At 35.6% G+C, this 17494-nt stretch overlaps 1 protein-coding gene across 2 annotated transcripts in view; it reads left to right on the top strand.

Annotated features, from left to right (window-relative positions):
• Positions 1-17494, top strand: part of LOC117169009 (ecto-NOX disulfide-thiol exchanger 2) — a 91383-nt gene that overhangs the window by 34669 nt on the left and 39220 nt on the right. For both annotated transcript variants that reach the window (XM_033355061.1, XM_033355060.1), the window contains exons 2-4: positions 5577-5841; positions 15023-15615; positions 15799-16016. In XM_033355061.1, the coding sequence (XP_033210952.1) occupies positions 5577-5841; positions 15023-15615; positions 15799-16016 (1076 nt within the window). The remainder of the gene's footprint in view (positions 1-5576; positions 5842-15022; positions 15616-15798; positions 16017-17494) is intronic.

Here is a 17494-nt window from a genome sequence, read left to right as displayed (position 1 = left end):
GTTATGAGGTTGTGGCAAATCTTATTGAAGCGGATGGAAACCTCTCTGCGAAAAGTCTCGACGTCGTCGGGCTTGGGTAGCTTTTGACAGAAACAGGGAAATCGCTGAAGATACACAATGTGTCAGCGAGAAGCTTGATTGTCTGCAGTTTTGACGTGTTCAGTGCGTGATGACTGATCCTCAGCTCGTGGGCGAGCTTTCTTACCTTTTCCGCAAACGGCTTACAAGATGTTATGAAGTCAATCATACACTGGACACGGGAGGCATTCTCTCTTGCCCAGCCAATCTTTTTGTTTAGTTGATGCAAGCGTCTGTTGGTCTGTTGATCAATCGTGGGTTTTATTCTTTGATTTGAATCAGCCAAAGATGTAGTCACAACCTAAACAGAACAATTGATGGTCCAATAGTTGGACTGCTGCGATGCAGATGTAAACGTCTTATCCGACAGATTTGATCCTCCGAACAGTCGGCGAGGAACAAAATATCTGCAACGAACATATTTTCCGTCTCGGTAGTACTCTATTTATTTAGAATAGTACCATGGACGAAGGAAGTCTAAGATCCCTGCACACCGCGTCACGAAAATTTATGCATACAAAAAATACGTACATATAAAGTCGTCCGTCCCGCGACTTTACATTTCAAGCCGTCAAGATGGTCGCGGAATACTGAATCTCGAATGACGCGACGGTAATAGCCAGAATATTTTTTTTAGCTTGTCATCCTGTTCATTGGTGCTCCTGGAGGTATTAAGCTTTCGCTGGTTAATAGCATGAAAAGCATCCCTGCGTGCCAAGGAAATGCTAAGACACTTGCGGGGAGAATGAAGAGGACGGTCTTCCTTGAGTCGCTCCGTGTACTTAGGTTGCACGAGACTTTTGCCGGATCTTCCTATTGATTCCATTGCAGACTGTAACCACCTATCTCACGGTGGTGAGACATGGTTACAGCTGAAATGTTACCGCGATTTTGCCGGGAGCATGTGCAATTTTGTAGAATGACGTTTGCTCCCGCTGATAGCTCGCAGTTGTCCTTGTGACAAACTTTTACTTATACAGGGTGTCCCAGGCTCAAGTGTCCGAACTTATATGGCCTTATAAAAATGAAAAAAGTTAATTGAAAATTCCTTATCCAAGAATTAGTTGAAGTTTTAGTTTTTGAGTTATAAAATATTTAAGCTGGACCAGTCAGGAGCGCAGCACATGCGAACGTCTGCTTATACCGGCCCTTCTGATTGGTTCAGCCTAAATATTTTATAACTGAAAAACTAAAACGTCAACTAATTTTTGGAAAAGGGATTTTCCATTTTATTTTATATTTTTACACAGCTATAAATATCCGCACACTAAAGTCTGGGACACCCTGTATATGTAATTTTAAAAAAATGCTTAAACAACCACATCAACACTGTGAGCAATTAACATGCATGAAAGTGATAGCGGCTCCTAGTAGAAACTCGGTAAATCACACATGGCCATGTCTCACGATCGTGAGATGGGTGGACGCAGGGCACGACCACATCACAACGACAAGTCTGTATATCCCTCGTCTGTCAATTTGGAAGTGCCTTGGTATATTTTTGAATCAGGGAAACCAGTGATAGTGTCGCACCTACGACATCATCCATCATAAGGAGAGATAAGTTTGAGATTGTTGTTAAAACTTTCCTAGGCCATGCCACCAATTGGAATCATGGTATAAAATTCGAGAAATTTTGTCATTTTTTTTAACTTCTCACTTGGTATATTCTCTTCTAAAAGTCAAAAATATCTATTATGGCTCAATTAACGTGTAATTTGATAAAATTTCGAACGGGTTGTCAAAAGTTTCTGAACCCATTTTTGAACGAGTTATCACGTTTGAAGGTCAGCAGTGTTTTTTAATAGTGATTTCGCTCATCATGCCGTCAATTTACGATGGTTATTTGGGCCACCCATGAAACAAAAATCGATTGAATGCATTTAAATCGGCAGTAAAAGTTATTCGAATCGGCGTTCTTAATCAGGTAATTTCCGATTGCGACTGATTGTTTACCAAAATTGATGTATCGGATGTGACTCTTTTATTCTGTGGGATTCTCAAGCATTCATTACTTTTGATTATTATGCAATTTTATGACGGGCAAGAAATACGACGCTTTTCTTGCGAGAACGCTAAGTTACACCGAACCGAGCATATAGTGCCTTATTTTCATAAAAGCCCACGATTGCACATCGAAAAACACTTAATTACTTCTCTACCAGAAACTTTGTCTTAATTAAATGTTAAAAATCACATCTCACGAAATGAATACTTTAGATATCTATAAAGAAACAAAGCAGCCGTCAGGATCTCGTGGCTCTTGCAGCCGTACACCAACGACCGAACGCCATTGCCTCTTCGTGCACTGTTTCCAATATCCGCTGATATTGCAGTTTTTATTATAAATTTATATTGCTTATTGATTTATAATATACGTGCTTAATAACAACAGCAATTCCTTATATTTTTATAATGATACTTACATCATAATAATTTAAATTGAACATTTTTCGTATTTAAATTAGCTACTTGCTACCACTACCGATTCATTGTCATTCAAAGAATTATAAATTTAATCTGCCTTTTAGTATTCACTGAATAAAACTAGAATTCGTTGTTTCATTGACAGAAATGGTCAATCTTAAGTTTTCTATTGGATACATCATCCGAATTTACCGATTCACTGCTGCCTACTCAGTTGACTGATTAAAAGTTTTACAAACGTATGGATAGCAATTCGCAATCTTCGCAATATATCATTTTATGAAACCAAACGTAGAAGATCGCTACTATCTTGCACGCTAAAACTAAACTTATTTTGGGCAATAATAGTACATTATTTCAGTTACTTTAATACCGAGGAGGTATTTTTTACCTGTAGAGGGGTCGGGATGTGACCCTCAAGGAATATGACAATCCTTATTTTTCAGTTGTACATATTGATGTTGTTTACTTACCCCGTGTTTCACGTGCCCTAAGTAACTTAGTTAATTACTATATTAACTGAAATTAATATTTTTCTGAGATATATGTATGATTCAAGAATAAAAAACAGCCTTTGCTTAAAAAAAAAACCCGTTTTAATGTACTTTTCCTAAAGCTTGGAGACTCAAAATTCACTAACTTGATACTTTGCAGTTGCCTAATGAACATTTTTTTTAATCAAGGTATTTTTTGAAAATGATTTTAGTGTGTACTTTAAGATGATCACAGGGATTTAAGTCCATATCTGTTTTAACCCTCTCAGCCTAGACTTCTAATATTTTCCGCTCAGCCTAGATTAGGCATTTTTTACCCGAGCAAAGTTTAAAGTTCAGTATCTTTGGATTAAATTAAGGTATCGGGATCAATTGCTTTTAAAGTGTAGCTATGAGTCTCATGAAAATGACTATTCTAAAATAAATAAGATTAATTGAACATATGGTACGGATATTTTCAGAAAACTAAAAGAACTTTTCAGCAAAAACGTTTTCTCGCATTTTTTTGTTTAACAGCTTGTAGACTAAAGAAAGTATTTTTAACTGTAATAATTGTGTAGTGCGAGAGTTACAATTTGAGACTTTTAAAGCAGTTTCTTGTTTTCTTAAAAAAAAAACAACATATTTTTCCGGCTCAACGAAAATTGCCATATTTTGACATTTTTAATAGAAATGGTTTCTTGTGTATTATCTTTTTCATCTTAATGTCTGTATACAGGGTGCCACGCAATATTATAAATCAACCATATATTTTCAAATTCACACCATTTATTCATTAAGAATCATAAGAATAGCAGGTTTAACAAGATAAGCATTTTTTAGATCTGTGTTCTCGACAGATTGGCTTCTTACAATACGTGCAGAAAAGTTTCGTTCTTTGGTCGAGACTGGAAGGGCAAGAGTGACAACGCTTTGGCTTTTCAAGTACATTCGTTTGGAAATCGTCGCGTGGATCTGCATTTCTGGCCTATATTCATAACGCAACAACTCATTAATCATATCCCTCAAAAAATAGGGAAGAATCGGACGCGTCAAACGAGTTTCAAGTAAAGGCTTGTCTAACGACATTGACAAATCTAATATGAATTTAGACCTACCAATCTCTTTATTTTTATCGCGAAAAGTATCCACCATTTCCTCCTGAGGTCCTACAGGCGCCGCAACGATTTGCGCCTCTCGACGATCGAGTGAGCGTGTCACGCGCTTGCAAATGCCTAAAGAATTAAGATACACATTCATTAGTCTCTCAAATTGAATTAAAAAGTAGGACAAAATATATCTTAGTATTAGTTTCTTTATTCTATAATAATATACAGTGTTATTTACCTTGTGTTGGATTTTGTTCTGAAGTCGTTTTTCACACGTTGAGTCTAGACTCGATAGTTAAGACCCGCACAATAACTTTCGATACGTAACCTTCGGCTATTAACCCTGTACCGCCCACAGTGACATATATGTAACGTTTGGAAGACTTGAGTTTTTTTAAATATGACGTTGAGACGAACAGCAATTTTTAACGCAAGGATTTAAATGAAAGTCAGGAAGGTAATGAGCTAGAATTTTAGTTTTGTATACACTCCGCCATAGGAATAATATGCCTAAATATTTCAAAATTCAGAAAAAAAGAAAGTTTTAAGGGCGGTAGTGGATTAAAGCCCGACTGGCACTAATCGAATGATGAAATAGTAGTATGACCCCCCTCCAATATTTTTTACGCACACTCAATGGAACTTCTCATTGCCTTATTCTAAATATACAGCGAACCGAAAATATCGCCCGGGTAAAGTTAACCCAGTCTGGGCTAAGAGGGTTAAGCATTAGATCCCCCCTTTTTTTGTTTAATCATTTTTTTTTTAAATATTGCTTTTGTTTATGGCTTAGATTTGTCATCAAAATTAACAAAAACGTTTTAACTTACGGTTATCTATTCGCGAAAGAGCAAGCTGTAAAACGAAATAAAACGCTTTGAAACACATTACTTTGTTCGAAAAATAGACGCACATGTGTTTAAGCGAGCCAAAAGTAGTAACGAAAGCTGTGGAAAGAGACAAATGTTAAGACGAAGGAGAGGGATTAAAACTATTAAAAGATAATAATATAGATAATGAATAGCAGTATAATATTGAAGCAGTTTGCTTTAAAGGAGATAGTTTTGGTTTAAATTGTATTTACATCAGTATTTTGTTTAATATATTTATTCATTGAAATGTGCATTAGTTGAGAATATAAAGATAATAAAGAAGTTTTAACTGTCAATATAAACAGGTTGAGCATATTGCCTTTTGAATAAATGTTTGTAATTACAATTTTACTACCTCTTGGGCTTCAATATAAAAATTATTATTATATAATAATATTAAATAGTATATTCATTGTTAAAAATGGTTCATTTATTTGTTTACCGTAAATATTGTTTTATACCAAATTTAAAGAATTTCTGAAATTACAAATTTGGTATAAAATGAATAATAAACATTATTTTACACAAAAGTATCATTCATAAAAAAGTACAATTAGTTCAAGGAGTTTGTAAGGCACCACATTAAGAAACCAAACTAATGAACTAAATTTTTACAGGCATGGGGCCAATGGGTTCTCTGGGACCGATTCCGGGACCACAAAGCTTTATGGAATTAGCTAGTCAAGGATTTCCTCCTCTACCGCCTCCTATACCTTTACCCGGTATGAATGACTCGCCGCTGGAATTTAGCACAAGTAAAAATCAACCTCCTGTAGTTCGGGAGAGTACAGAAGACAATAATGAAAGAAAAAACGATAAAAATGACAGTCGCAAAGAACGTGATAGCAGAGAAGGTAGAGAAAATCGAGATAGCTGCAGAAGGTTATTATCAATTTCTTTTACAGGAATAGGCGAATTACAATCAGAATTAGAATTAGAATTACCATCAGTGCTGGTCCTGGTATCTGGGCATATAAGTATCTAGGGAAAACCTGCCTAAAGTGGATTGTAAAAATTTAAGCTTATATATTCAGCTATATGATACGATTTTAGTAAAATTGAAGTCCTCAATCAATAAAAAGTTTTTAATATTATTTTGAGTTATTTAAGTTTTTTCCACTTTTGGCAGGTTCGCCTGAGAGTAGAATAGTAAAAAGTGAATAGAAAGATGTATTTATACGTATCTATAAAATATAGTTTATACCTACAACAATATCAGATTATGACTCCCGGATCACTGAGAGGTGTCTTTTTGTATGTAGGGTTGTTCAGAAGTTGTGTTATTTTCGCAGATGGTTTGAATATGGTTTGGATGTTGTGATTTTTAAAAAATTCTTCCTATTTGTTTTGTGAAACCTTGAATGTACAGTAGGATGGTGGCCCTTTCTCTCTCTCTTTCTTTCGTACCGGCTAACCTATGATCTAATCACACGTTCAATCAATCCACTCCAACCCAACCCTCCAACTTGCCACCAAACTTTGTTCAGAACATAACCCAAATATTTTCTTTTTTGACCTGCTTTGTCACACAGTTTGATCCAATGCTTTCTGCAATGGGAAGTCTTCAACTATTCTCCCCAACCACATCAACCTCATCAGTATCTCAATCGCAAAGAGGCGATTGAATAAATTTCCACTCTCATCCAAGTATTCTTTTCTCATGTCATTATGGCAAAACTATCTGAAGTGCAAATCCTTCAATGAAATTGCCGTAGTGCTTTTAATAAGAAAGGGTGTTTAGAAAAATTATGCATGAATACGATATAATTTTGCTCTGTGAAACTTGATTGAAACCTAAATTCAATTTCTCACTTAGGAATTCGAACATAACCCGGAAAGGTCGCGAGTTTCGTCAGGGAGGCGGTCTTCTAATTGCATTCAAGAATGATATCCCATTCAAAATTATCACTATTTACAATAATGAGGATAAGCTGGACAACTTGGCTGTCAGTATACCTACGGATCATGGTCCTTTACTGATTGCTAGTATGTATGGGAATCCCAGGGCTGGCGCCAGGGACATTGATTGGTCTGATTTTTTGGAATCTATACTGTCAACTATTCTAATATTTTTCTAGTAGGCGATTTCAATTGCCACCATACTTCGTGGGGTTGTGACCGTTCCTGTCTGGAAGGCATTAATTTTTATGAGGCGGTTAATAATAATTTTTATCATAAGATTCTTAATACGGGAGTTTACACCCTTCTTACAGGACCAAACTAAGCTAATTCAGCCATTGAACTTACCATAGTTTCTAATGATTTAAACGGAAGGTGCAATTGTAAGACTTTAGTAGATAAAATGAGCAGTGATCATCACTAAATTGTAACTGAAATGGACATCCCATGTCCTTATTATCAATTTTTCTCCCACAAACATAACCTCAAGAAAGTTAAATGGAGTACTTTACGAGAGCAACTAAATTCTGCATATGAAAATAACCCCTTGAATTTAACGTATCCTGAAAGTATTCTTTATGCCAGTTATAGTCTATTTAACGATATTGATGCGGCACTTCACAAAGCAGGACCCAATATTGACAAGAAACCACTCAGGAACAGGAATTATAACTCTTCCCCGCCTTGCTGGAATGACGAATGCAATAGGGTTACGCGATGAGATTAGCTAAGTTTAAAAATATTTGGACACTTCTAGCTATGAAAATTACATTGAACATAAAAGATACGATGCTATTGCTACAAAAACGGTTAAACTAACAAAAATAAATATCTTTCATTCGTATTGCAAAACTGTATCTTTCGACACTGCTATAACCATCCTCTGGTTTCTCAAATGGCGGAATATATGGAACAACTGATCAATAATGCTAGTCAAATTAATGTTGACGTGTCAGACCTTCCAAATTCTCTATTTAACGATAGCGAAAGTCGTCGAGTGTCTCCTGGAATTACTTCCCACCTTATAAGTAACTTGAATAATAAAATCTTTAAATCTTATTTTAACATGGACGAGTTACTAATAGCCTTAAAAAATTCAAAAGCTAAGTCCTCTCCTGCTCTTGACAAGATAAGCTTTGAGTTGCTGCAAAATTTACCAACTCTCACGTTCGAACGCATTTTACTGATATATAACTTTATATTAGATGAGGGTCTATTTCTAGATAATTTGAAGGAATTTCTAATGTTCCTCCTACCAAAGGGCGGAAGCAAATTTGGACGGGTTTCGTTGGCCCCTTACTTCCTTAAGGCCATGTGACGAAAGGGTCACGTGACCAAACCTGGTCCTCAATTGTCCTTTTCCAACTTTCGTCTAAACGAAAAGAGGTGTCGCTCTGAAGTTTTGGAAATGAAAGAGGAGGTAAAAAAGTCCATGTCTCTGCTCTGTTCTGGTGGAAATTTTAAAGAAAAAAAAATTTCGAAGAAAATACAAGTGGAAGTTGGATCAGTACTTCTCTTTCCCAACTTACGTCCACACGAAATGAGATATCGTGTTCAAAATTTGGCATGCTAAATAGAAGGCTTGCAGGAATGTGTCTGGTCCTAAATAATTAGAATTGTGGAAAGTTTTTTTAAATTACTATTTTGGAGCAATATCGACCGTGCTGTAAAACCCTGGAAGCAATTTTTAAAGTTGTCAGAGGGCTAGTTATGAGGTTTATATTTATAAAAGTGGAGAAAAACAACAAAAATCGCTCACGAAAATTTTGCACAAATAATGCAAGAACTAATGTTTGAACTTGAAATGCAAATAAACAAATTTTGTCTGCATTACGTATCAGCTGTGTCAAAGCAGCACTATCGCAGCGAGTAGACAACTTCGAACTTCTACGGGTCTGTGGGTAAAACAGATTGCATTATTACTCAAAACTTCTGCTGTAAAGCCTAAATGTGTCCGTCGATAATCATTATTTTCATAAATAAAGTTTTTTCTTTCCCCAACTCTTCGCAAGGCCACAAACAATCCTTTAATATTTATTAACGTTTCCCGAAAAGAATTTCCGCGTTATTTAAACTCTTATTTTTCAATATGAGTGAAAAAATATTGATCTTAGGGCTGGCTTGATCAGCTGTTATACTCGTCACATGTTGTGTGTATTCTGATTGTCTCTTCCTAGATATCAAAGGAACTTTCAACGGTGTTGTTCCAGAAATTTTGGTTAACGGCATGATTCAGCTAGGAATACGCAGAAAAATCTGTACATTTATTTACAACCTGACAACAAATAAACAAGTTTCCTTTAGAATTAATAGTAACAATAGAGGATCCTTCATTTTTAAAAAAAGGCTTGTCCCAAGGTAGTATTACAAGTCCTCCTTATACAAAATGTACAGTATATGTCTACGTATGTTCTTACATAGTCTATGTAAATTCCACGAATAGATGGACGATATTGCATTATACGTCACTGCAAACTCCTTAGGAGAATGCATTGGGGTTTTGCAATATAGTCTAAATTGCTTCAATAACTATAGAAGGAACAGGGGTCTCTCAGTCTCAATTAATAATTCTTTCTAATTCATAGATAATTCCGGATAACACGTGCTTAGTTCTATACAACCAACAGCTTCTTCCTAGATTAGAGGCTCTATTCTTAGGAATTATGTTTATCAGTAATCTCTCATGGGAAGCTCACTATAATCGTTTACTGGAAAGAGGCAATGAAGTTCTAAATATTTTAAAATTTTAACGCGGCATTTGGTGGGATTGCGGTCCTAAAACCTTACTCATTCTTTTTATTTCACGCGCATGTATCGCTTTAGAATACGGTTTTCACGATCTGTCTATCTACGACGATGGCTGGTATAAAAAATTTAATATTCTACATAACAAATCTTTGAGGATTATTCTGGGTTACCCCATTTCTTCGCCTATTAACAGATCTCGACTAATAATGGACAGATTCCTTCTCAGATCATTCTCTGTTGTTGGACATCCTGTGCACGATCTGCTGAGAAACTTATTCTCTTACATTTCATAAAATGTCCCAATTAACATTAAAAAATGTTTTGCCCTTCTACTGTCGTATGCTACTTTCAAACATAATCCACAATTGACAGACTACACAGCCACACAAAAAAATCTTTTTCCGTGTCTGGAGGTCATACCATGTTCACTATATGTTTTTTGGGTCGCTGAGTCTGAATCCGAGGTCCAAAAAGCCCCAGCACACCAGGGTTCTGACATAACCTCAAAAACCCTAATAACACTTTTTTTCGAGTCTGGGGACAGACCATGTTTATAATGTTTTGGGGTCGCTGTATCCGAATACGAGGTTCAAAAACCCAGTACTTCAGGGTTCTGACGTTACCTCAAAAACCTTCATACAATTTTTTTCGAGTCCGGGGGTCAGACCATATTTATTATATGTTTTTGGGGTCCTTGAATCCGAATCCTAGGTCCAAAATACTCCAGCATGTCAGTGTTTCGATATAACCTTAAAAATACCTCATTATCTAAGCTATTTAGTGCTTCAACTTTTTGACTTTAGCATTAGATTTACCCGATGCACACTGCGAGGAGGTTCCACACCGGATTTTCTACATAATTATAGTCCTTAAAAGAGCTTTTGGCAAAAACTTTGAATTTGTGGAATGCTTACCAAGAATAAATATGAATGATGACATTCTCATTCAACTAAGTCATTTTTCACGTTAGGGGTGGTTTTCTGTTACAGTTGGAACATAATTCCTTACCATGTTAACCCGCTGGAAAAATCAAGAAACAGAACTAACTTCATAAAATCGAATTTTCAAAAGTTCGAATCTTGAATATTTATTAGCAGAAACATCACGACCCTGTATTTGAATGAGATAATAAATTGGCGACTTGATATTATGTGACAATTATATACAGAATCACTATTTGAAAAAATTATTTTAGAAAAAGTCTTCTCTCAACAAATTTTCAATCATTCTGAAAATTTAGATTGTTCGTTATATTAAAATGAATTTTTCTAGTTTAAAATTTGTTGTGCTAGAAGTTTATATTTTTTCGAAAATACACACATAGACTGGAAAATAATTTTGTGAAAGATGTTGCAATTTTAGCTTATACGTTATGAGGGTTATTTTGTAAAGATTAGGGGTGATAAATAATTACGCTTGAAAGTAACATTTTACTATTTTATAAGTAAGGTCCATCTATGTAGATAACTATTTTTTTCAGTACGTGTTTTCATTACAGGGTATTGCATGTTTATATAAGGGTTAATTTTACAAAAGCCATTCATGTGTCATTGGAAAATAAAGGAAGAGCAAAAAAATCCTAACAGTTAATGTATACAATTTTTGGCACCATTCTGCAGGTTTGTATTCGGATACAAATACGGGGGTTGTTTTTGTAGCGATTAGGGGTGAAGAATAATTTCGCTCCTCAGTTATGCTTTGTAAATACTGTGTTAATATTTTAAAAGTATTTCCATCCAGATAGTTTTTTTTTTTTAATACGTTTTTGCAGCACAGAGGGTTGCTTTTAAAAATTAGACTTGATTAAAAAAAAGTGTTTCATATCACATTGGAAAGCAGATAAATAGAAAAATAAAATAGCCTAGTCTTTTTTAAATATTTTTTTATTACAAGGTTCAAATCTTTTTAAATAAGAGTTGATTTTACAAAAGCGATTCATAGCGCATTGTAAAGCAGAAAATAGCAAAAAAATCTAACCTAGTATTTTTTTTTAATTTCATGATTTTTTTAGAGGGTCCCGCTGAGTTGACGGCAAGCTAGCGCCGCACTGTTTTTTCAAAAACGAATAGTCATTAGAATGTCATTATTTGATATTTTGTTTTCCGTTAGTGGCGTCACTGACTTGTCTGACCTTCATTTATCCATACTGCCATGTAAAGCATATTTTTCTGGCTTGTTTCACTTTTTTGCTTAGCGCATTATTGAAACCTTATTCGCTTTTGTAATAATTTCCTATCAGGGAAATTCGTCTAAATGTCAGGCAAAAGTCAGGGAATTTTCAGGGAAATTGAAATATTCAATTTTGTGTACACCCTGATATAATAACCGTGGTCTTACCCCAAGACTTCAGAAACAAAATTATGAGCTTTTTTGAGGTTATGTCAGAACCCTGACGTGCTGGCGGTTTTGGACCGCAGATTCAGATTAAAAGACCCCGAAAACATATAGTAAACATGGTCTGACCTCTCGACCCGGAAAAAGATTTTTTTTGTGTGGAGAGTTCTGAGCCGGTTATATTACTTTGAGAATGGCAACGAGAATGAGAATATTACGAGAATTTAAGAATTTATTATAATTGCTATTATTCGTTCCAGATACATTCTAGGAAGGCTAGGAACGGGGTGACTGAAAGCGAGTGTTTGGTATATTTAAAATATTGTATTTTTAAAATGTGCACAGAACGTGCATCACCTTTCAAGCATGTGATTAAAAGAAAATCATTCAGTTAAAATTTAGAAATAAAATAAATTTTTGAGCCTAAATCTACGATTTAAAAAAACATTTTGCCAAATAAATACCAGAATGATATATTTGATACTTTATCGATATAAAGCTGATTATTTAAAAAAGCATTAGCGCTTGGTACTTAATAATTTTATTGTTTGATAGTATTTATTAAGTAATGTGAAGCAATTGAATTTTGAGTTTAGATCAAGTTTCAGTCCAACAGTGTTAATTCATTAATAAGATACAGTTTTGCATATTTTAAATTCCTGAATATTCCTAAGCTAGAAAATAATTTATATGCAACCCTTGACATAACGTAAACAATAAAAATATTATTAAAAATCATATATTATTAAATTCTTTTAAATTCTCATCAATTCTGTCACATTCTCGGTTATATAACCTGAACTTAATTTCCCGGGAATTTAAGAACTCTTGACTGTGCTATCAATGTTTTATTTATCGCTTAGCCACCCCTTTAAATTTCTTATTTGATTACAACATACAGTTCTCACGACCGTCCATAGCCATACAAATAGGTAGAATCTTACAGAACAGTAGATCTCCGAACGATGACTTCCAGCGGCTCTTCTCCAAAACCATGTATGACAGAATTTTCTTCTTTATTGGTAGATCTAAATTTGAGGACAAACCGGTTGGTCTTTCTGTCTTTTCTTTACAATGTAATTTACAAACAAGCTATCAAATTTTACCAGAGACTTGAATTTTCACCGCAGAAGCTATTGCACTTTGTGAGGCCATAGAATATATCATGAACAATCTTGTGGAGAAAGCTACAATATTTACAGATTTAAAGAGGATATTGAAGGCATGCCAAGGTTTTAATGTCCTGGGTTCTGCCTTGTGTCTACCATTCAAAATATATAACCTTTTGTACTTATGAAAAAAAGAAAACTTAGATATTAAACTAGTCTGGTTTCCCGGACATAAGGGAATTACCGGAAATGAGGTGGCTGATAGTTTAGCCAAATGGGCAATAGAGGGTGGCGTGCAACCAAATTATCTAGTTCCATATTCTGATCTATACTATTTAGCTTATAATAGTGCTTTTAAACGTTCGAACCATGCTTGGAGAAAGAAAATACATGTGCACATTTAGGAGACTCCAAACTATTCATGACGAAGTTTTAACGTGAACAGTTGGGAAAAACCTTATTTAATCGACTTCTTCCAGACTATTTATTCGGTAATTTTATACATTACATGACGTTTCGCAATTAGACTGATTTCCTCATCAGATATCTTAAGTCATTATGTAGAAGCTTATAAATTGAAATATAAAATTTTTGAGTCATTAAATAATATATTTAAAAGGAGGACAGGGTGTGTACTCTCCGTCTCCATCCTACTAAAAAAAAGTAGTAAGATGGAGACGGAGGGTACACACCCTGTCACCCTTTTAATTTTATTAATTAACGACTCAAAAATTTTCGATTTCAATTTATAAACTTCTACATAATGACGTATATGATGAGGGAATCGGTCTGATTCCGAAACGTCATGTAATGTATAAAATTACCGAATAAATAGTCTGGAAGAAGTCGATTAAATAAGGTTTTTCCTTACCAATAATATTTGTAGTAAGTGCGGTTCAAAACAATTGAATGCGTAGGACTTCCGACAATGGATCGGACAACAATGTCGACTGCCCTAGAGTTGGGGAAGCCAATTAAGACGGAGTCAATGCGATGGACCGGCAGAATCAGTTGAAAATCTGATCACATTAATGTAGACGTGTACAGTTGGGAGTCCACCATCTGTGAAAATGCACAGTTGGGAGTATACCATCTGCGCACGTGGACTTGTAATTGAAAAACCTGACCGTATTAATAAAAAAGTCCACATTTGGAAGTGACCCATCTGTCACCCATCAGAGTTGTATCACCGACCCTCGACGTGCACATTTGTACCCCTCATAAATTGAGACGTGTACAATTGGGAGCATCCCATCTGTGCACGTGGACTATTAAGCTAAAAATCTGATTGTATTAATTGAGACGTGCACAGTGTGTAGAGACTATCTGTGCACGTAAACCGTTCGTAGGCTACCATCTGTGTACGTCAAAATGTAGACCTGTACAGATTGGCCGCTTTACCGTTTTGCCTGTTGCCAATAACGTGCAGAGGTATGCCTGTAACCATCGACGTGCACAGTTTCTCCGTGTACAGTTGTCCGTCACCCGTCAATAAGCAGCAGAATTTCACGGTACTTTTGAATGAAAGAAAGTACATATTTGATCAATGTACTAATAAGTTGCTAGCATAAATCTTTTAGAACTTACATTTTTTTATCCAGTTAAAACTTTTTTCAATTTCTGTGTGTCTAAGGTTGAGATGGAAAAATAAATCATTAAAAAAAAAACAGTTTTGTGTGCTTGTCCACGGATCAGGATTTTATTAATTAACAAATCATTTACGGAAAAGATGACCTAATTACCACTGATTACAATAGCTCAAGTCTTTTTTTACAGCTTTGAAAGAACTTGTAACATATATCGAGAACATTTGAATTTATAATTGATGAATTTTCAACTTTAAAAGTGTCACTATTTTTATTTTAATAACGGGACATTTTTATAAACTGGAAAATGGCCGGGAACTTTTTGTCTTGCAATAAAGTGGCCACTCTGTTTTTATTTTGCTAACGCAATTGTCTTTTAACTTTTAGATCAAGAGGCGATCGAAACGACAGAAGAGAAAGAGACCGTGAAAGACGAGATGACAGAAACGAAAGGGAAAGGCGAGAGGAACGAAGGCCAGAAGAAAGGAGCAGTGCAAATTCTTCTGTCAGTAGTAATACTCACAGCAATTCCAACGGAAATGAGTTGGCAGGAACGCAAAGTGTTACAAATAATACGCCTGCGATTGGAGCCCAAATTGAACCTTCTTCTGGTGTTTGGGGTATGGGGGTTAGTTATCCTATGATGGGAATGGGTCCCATGGGGCCGATGGGACCTATGATGGGAGAAATGTCACTGGGACCTCACATGGGACAAGCACACGCATACGGACCGATGGGAATGAGTATGCTGTCGCATGAAGGAGCAATTATGAGTGCTCAAATGCTCGGCCCTGAACAAATTATGACCGAAACTGCAGCACAGTTGATTACTGGAACCCTACCTCCTCCACCCACAACTTCACAAAATACCAAGGAAATTATTCATTGTAAAAGCTGTACTTTGTTCCCTCCGAATCCAAATGCCCCACCACCAACTACAAGAGAAAGGCCGCCAGGGTGTCGAACAATTTTCGTTGGTGGTACGTTATTTACGATTTTTAAATTGTGGTTATGATTTATAAATAAAATCTAATAAGTAAATATCAGTTTGACAAGAAATGTTTGATCGTCAAACCTTAGTTGAAAATGAATTTGATTAAAAAATAATAAAAATATAGCAAGTTAACACCTCAAGAACCAAATCTTTAAATTTACATCCTTAGGTTTGCCCGAAAATATAACGGAGGTGATCATACAGGAGATTTTTGAGCGCTGTGGAGAAATCACAACTTTACGATTATCGAAGAAAAATTTCTGTCACATACGTTTTGTTTTGGAAGCTAGTGTTGACGCAGCTATATATCTTTCGGGGTATAGGGTTAGAATAGGTTCTAATGGCGATGCAACTAACACAGGCAGACTTCATGTAGATTTTGCTCAGGTTAGATACATTATTTCGTTCTTATGAATGGGGTTTTTTCCAAACTTAGATATCACTTTTCTAATGATTGTATTGTACGTTAAGGTTGACTTTAACATTACCAGACATAATCTCACTTTTTCACAAACCTTCAATTTGTGCATCAGAAAAAAAACCTTCAGATTGTCCTATAAAAAACGTTTATCCAAGCAGTACTCTATCTACAAGAACTTCAGCGGCTTCAGCCTAACTTGCATAACGTTACGTGATTCCAATTTAAATGAGTGCTTTCGTGGTTCAAATTCTTGATCGTTTTATTCTCTAAATAACGTGACGGAAAAAATTTATTGAGCACTCTCAGTTTATCTGAAAATTAACTATTCAAAAAATATTGATCTAAAATGGCGAAACAACCCTATTCGTTATCACTTGTGCATTCATTTACGCTTATGAAGCTACCTGGTTTTTCTAAGAGTTTCGTAAGTTCTAACTTTGTTAATATGTAAACCCAGATAATTTTCCAAAACAATAACTGGAATTCAGTAATATGTATTAGAAACGACGGTGAAGGTGTTGTGTTAATAGCATGGGTATGACTAGATTATCATGAGGCCATTTTGTTTATTTGGACTTTTATGAAAACTTGAACGCAACATTTTGGCAAAAGACGAGCGGCACTGTAGTTTCGCACTTTCCGCGCTAATTAAAAATTCCGAACGAACTTCATGCATGCTTAAGGCGCTTCAAACGGCTGTCAAATTCGCTAGGGGCAAACTAAATCTAAACGGTTAAGTTGTTGAATGCCATATTTTAAGCACATAATCTAAAGGCAATTATACCGGTCGGTTCAGCTCGCTTTTTCCCGACAAAGTTCTTGTTGTTTTTTGTAATTGAAAATGGAGTGTATTTTCTCATTTGAAAGACACGCGAGGTTTACAGTAGACGGTAGTATACGGATGGCGAGGGGTAGGAGCATAAAGCGGGGGGCTCGCCTGTTTTTCAAAGTTTCCCTTAAATAGCTGTCAATTTGACCAAAACGAAACAACCTCTAAAGGTTAAATTGTCGGCTGCAATATTTGAACCACATGATCTACAGGCGATAATGCCGATCCGCTTAGGTAGCTTTTTCCCGAAAATGTTCTTGTTGTTGTAATTTTTTGTAATTGTTATTCATAAATTAGTGAACGAAAGTTAGATCTATTTTGTTTGCTGTAATTAATCGCGGTAAAATTTCAGCTATAACCACGTCTCACAACCGTGAGATAGGTGGTTACAGTCTGTAAAGGAATCAATACGACGATCCAGCAAAAGCCTCTTGGACCCTAAGAACACGGAGCGACCCAAGGACAACCGCCTTCTGCATTTTTCCCGCAAGTGTTCTAGCATATTGTTCACATGCGGGGATGCTTTTTAGGCTATTAGCAAGTGAAAGCTTGGCACCTCCAAGAGCGCCGATGATAAGGACGATCAGTTTAACAGAATATTCCGGGTACAATCGT

The sequence above is a fragment of the Belonocnema kinseyi genome, chromosome 3 (genome assembly GCF_010883055.1).
Source record: "Belonocnema kinseyi isolate 2016_QV_RU_SX_M_011 chromosome 3, B_treatae_v1, whole genome shotgun sequence".
Lineage (NCBI taxonomy): Eukaryota > Metazoa > Arthropoda > Insecta > Hymenoptera > Cynipidae > Belonocnema > Belonocnema kinseyi.
The sequence above is the reverse complement of the archived record's forward strand: the minus strand, read 5'-3'. Positions and strand labels throughout refer to the sequence as shown.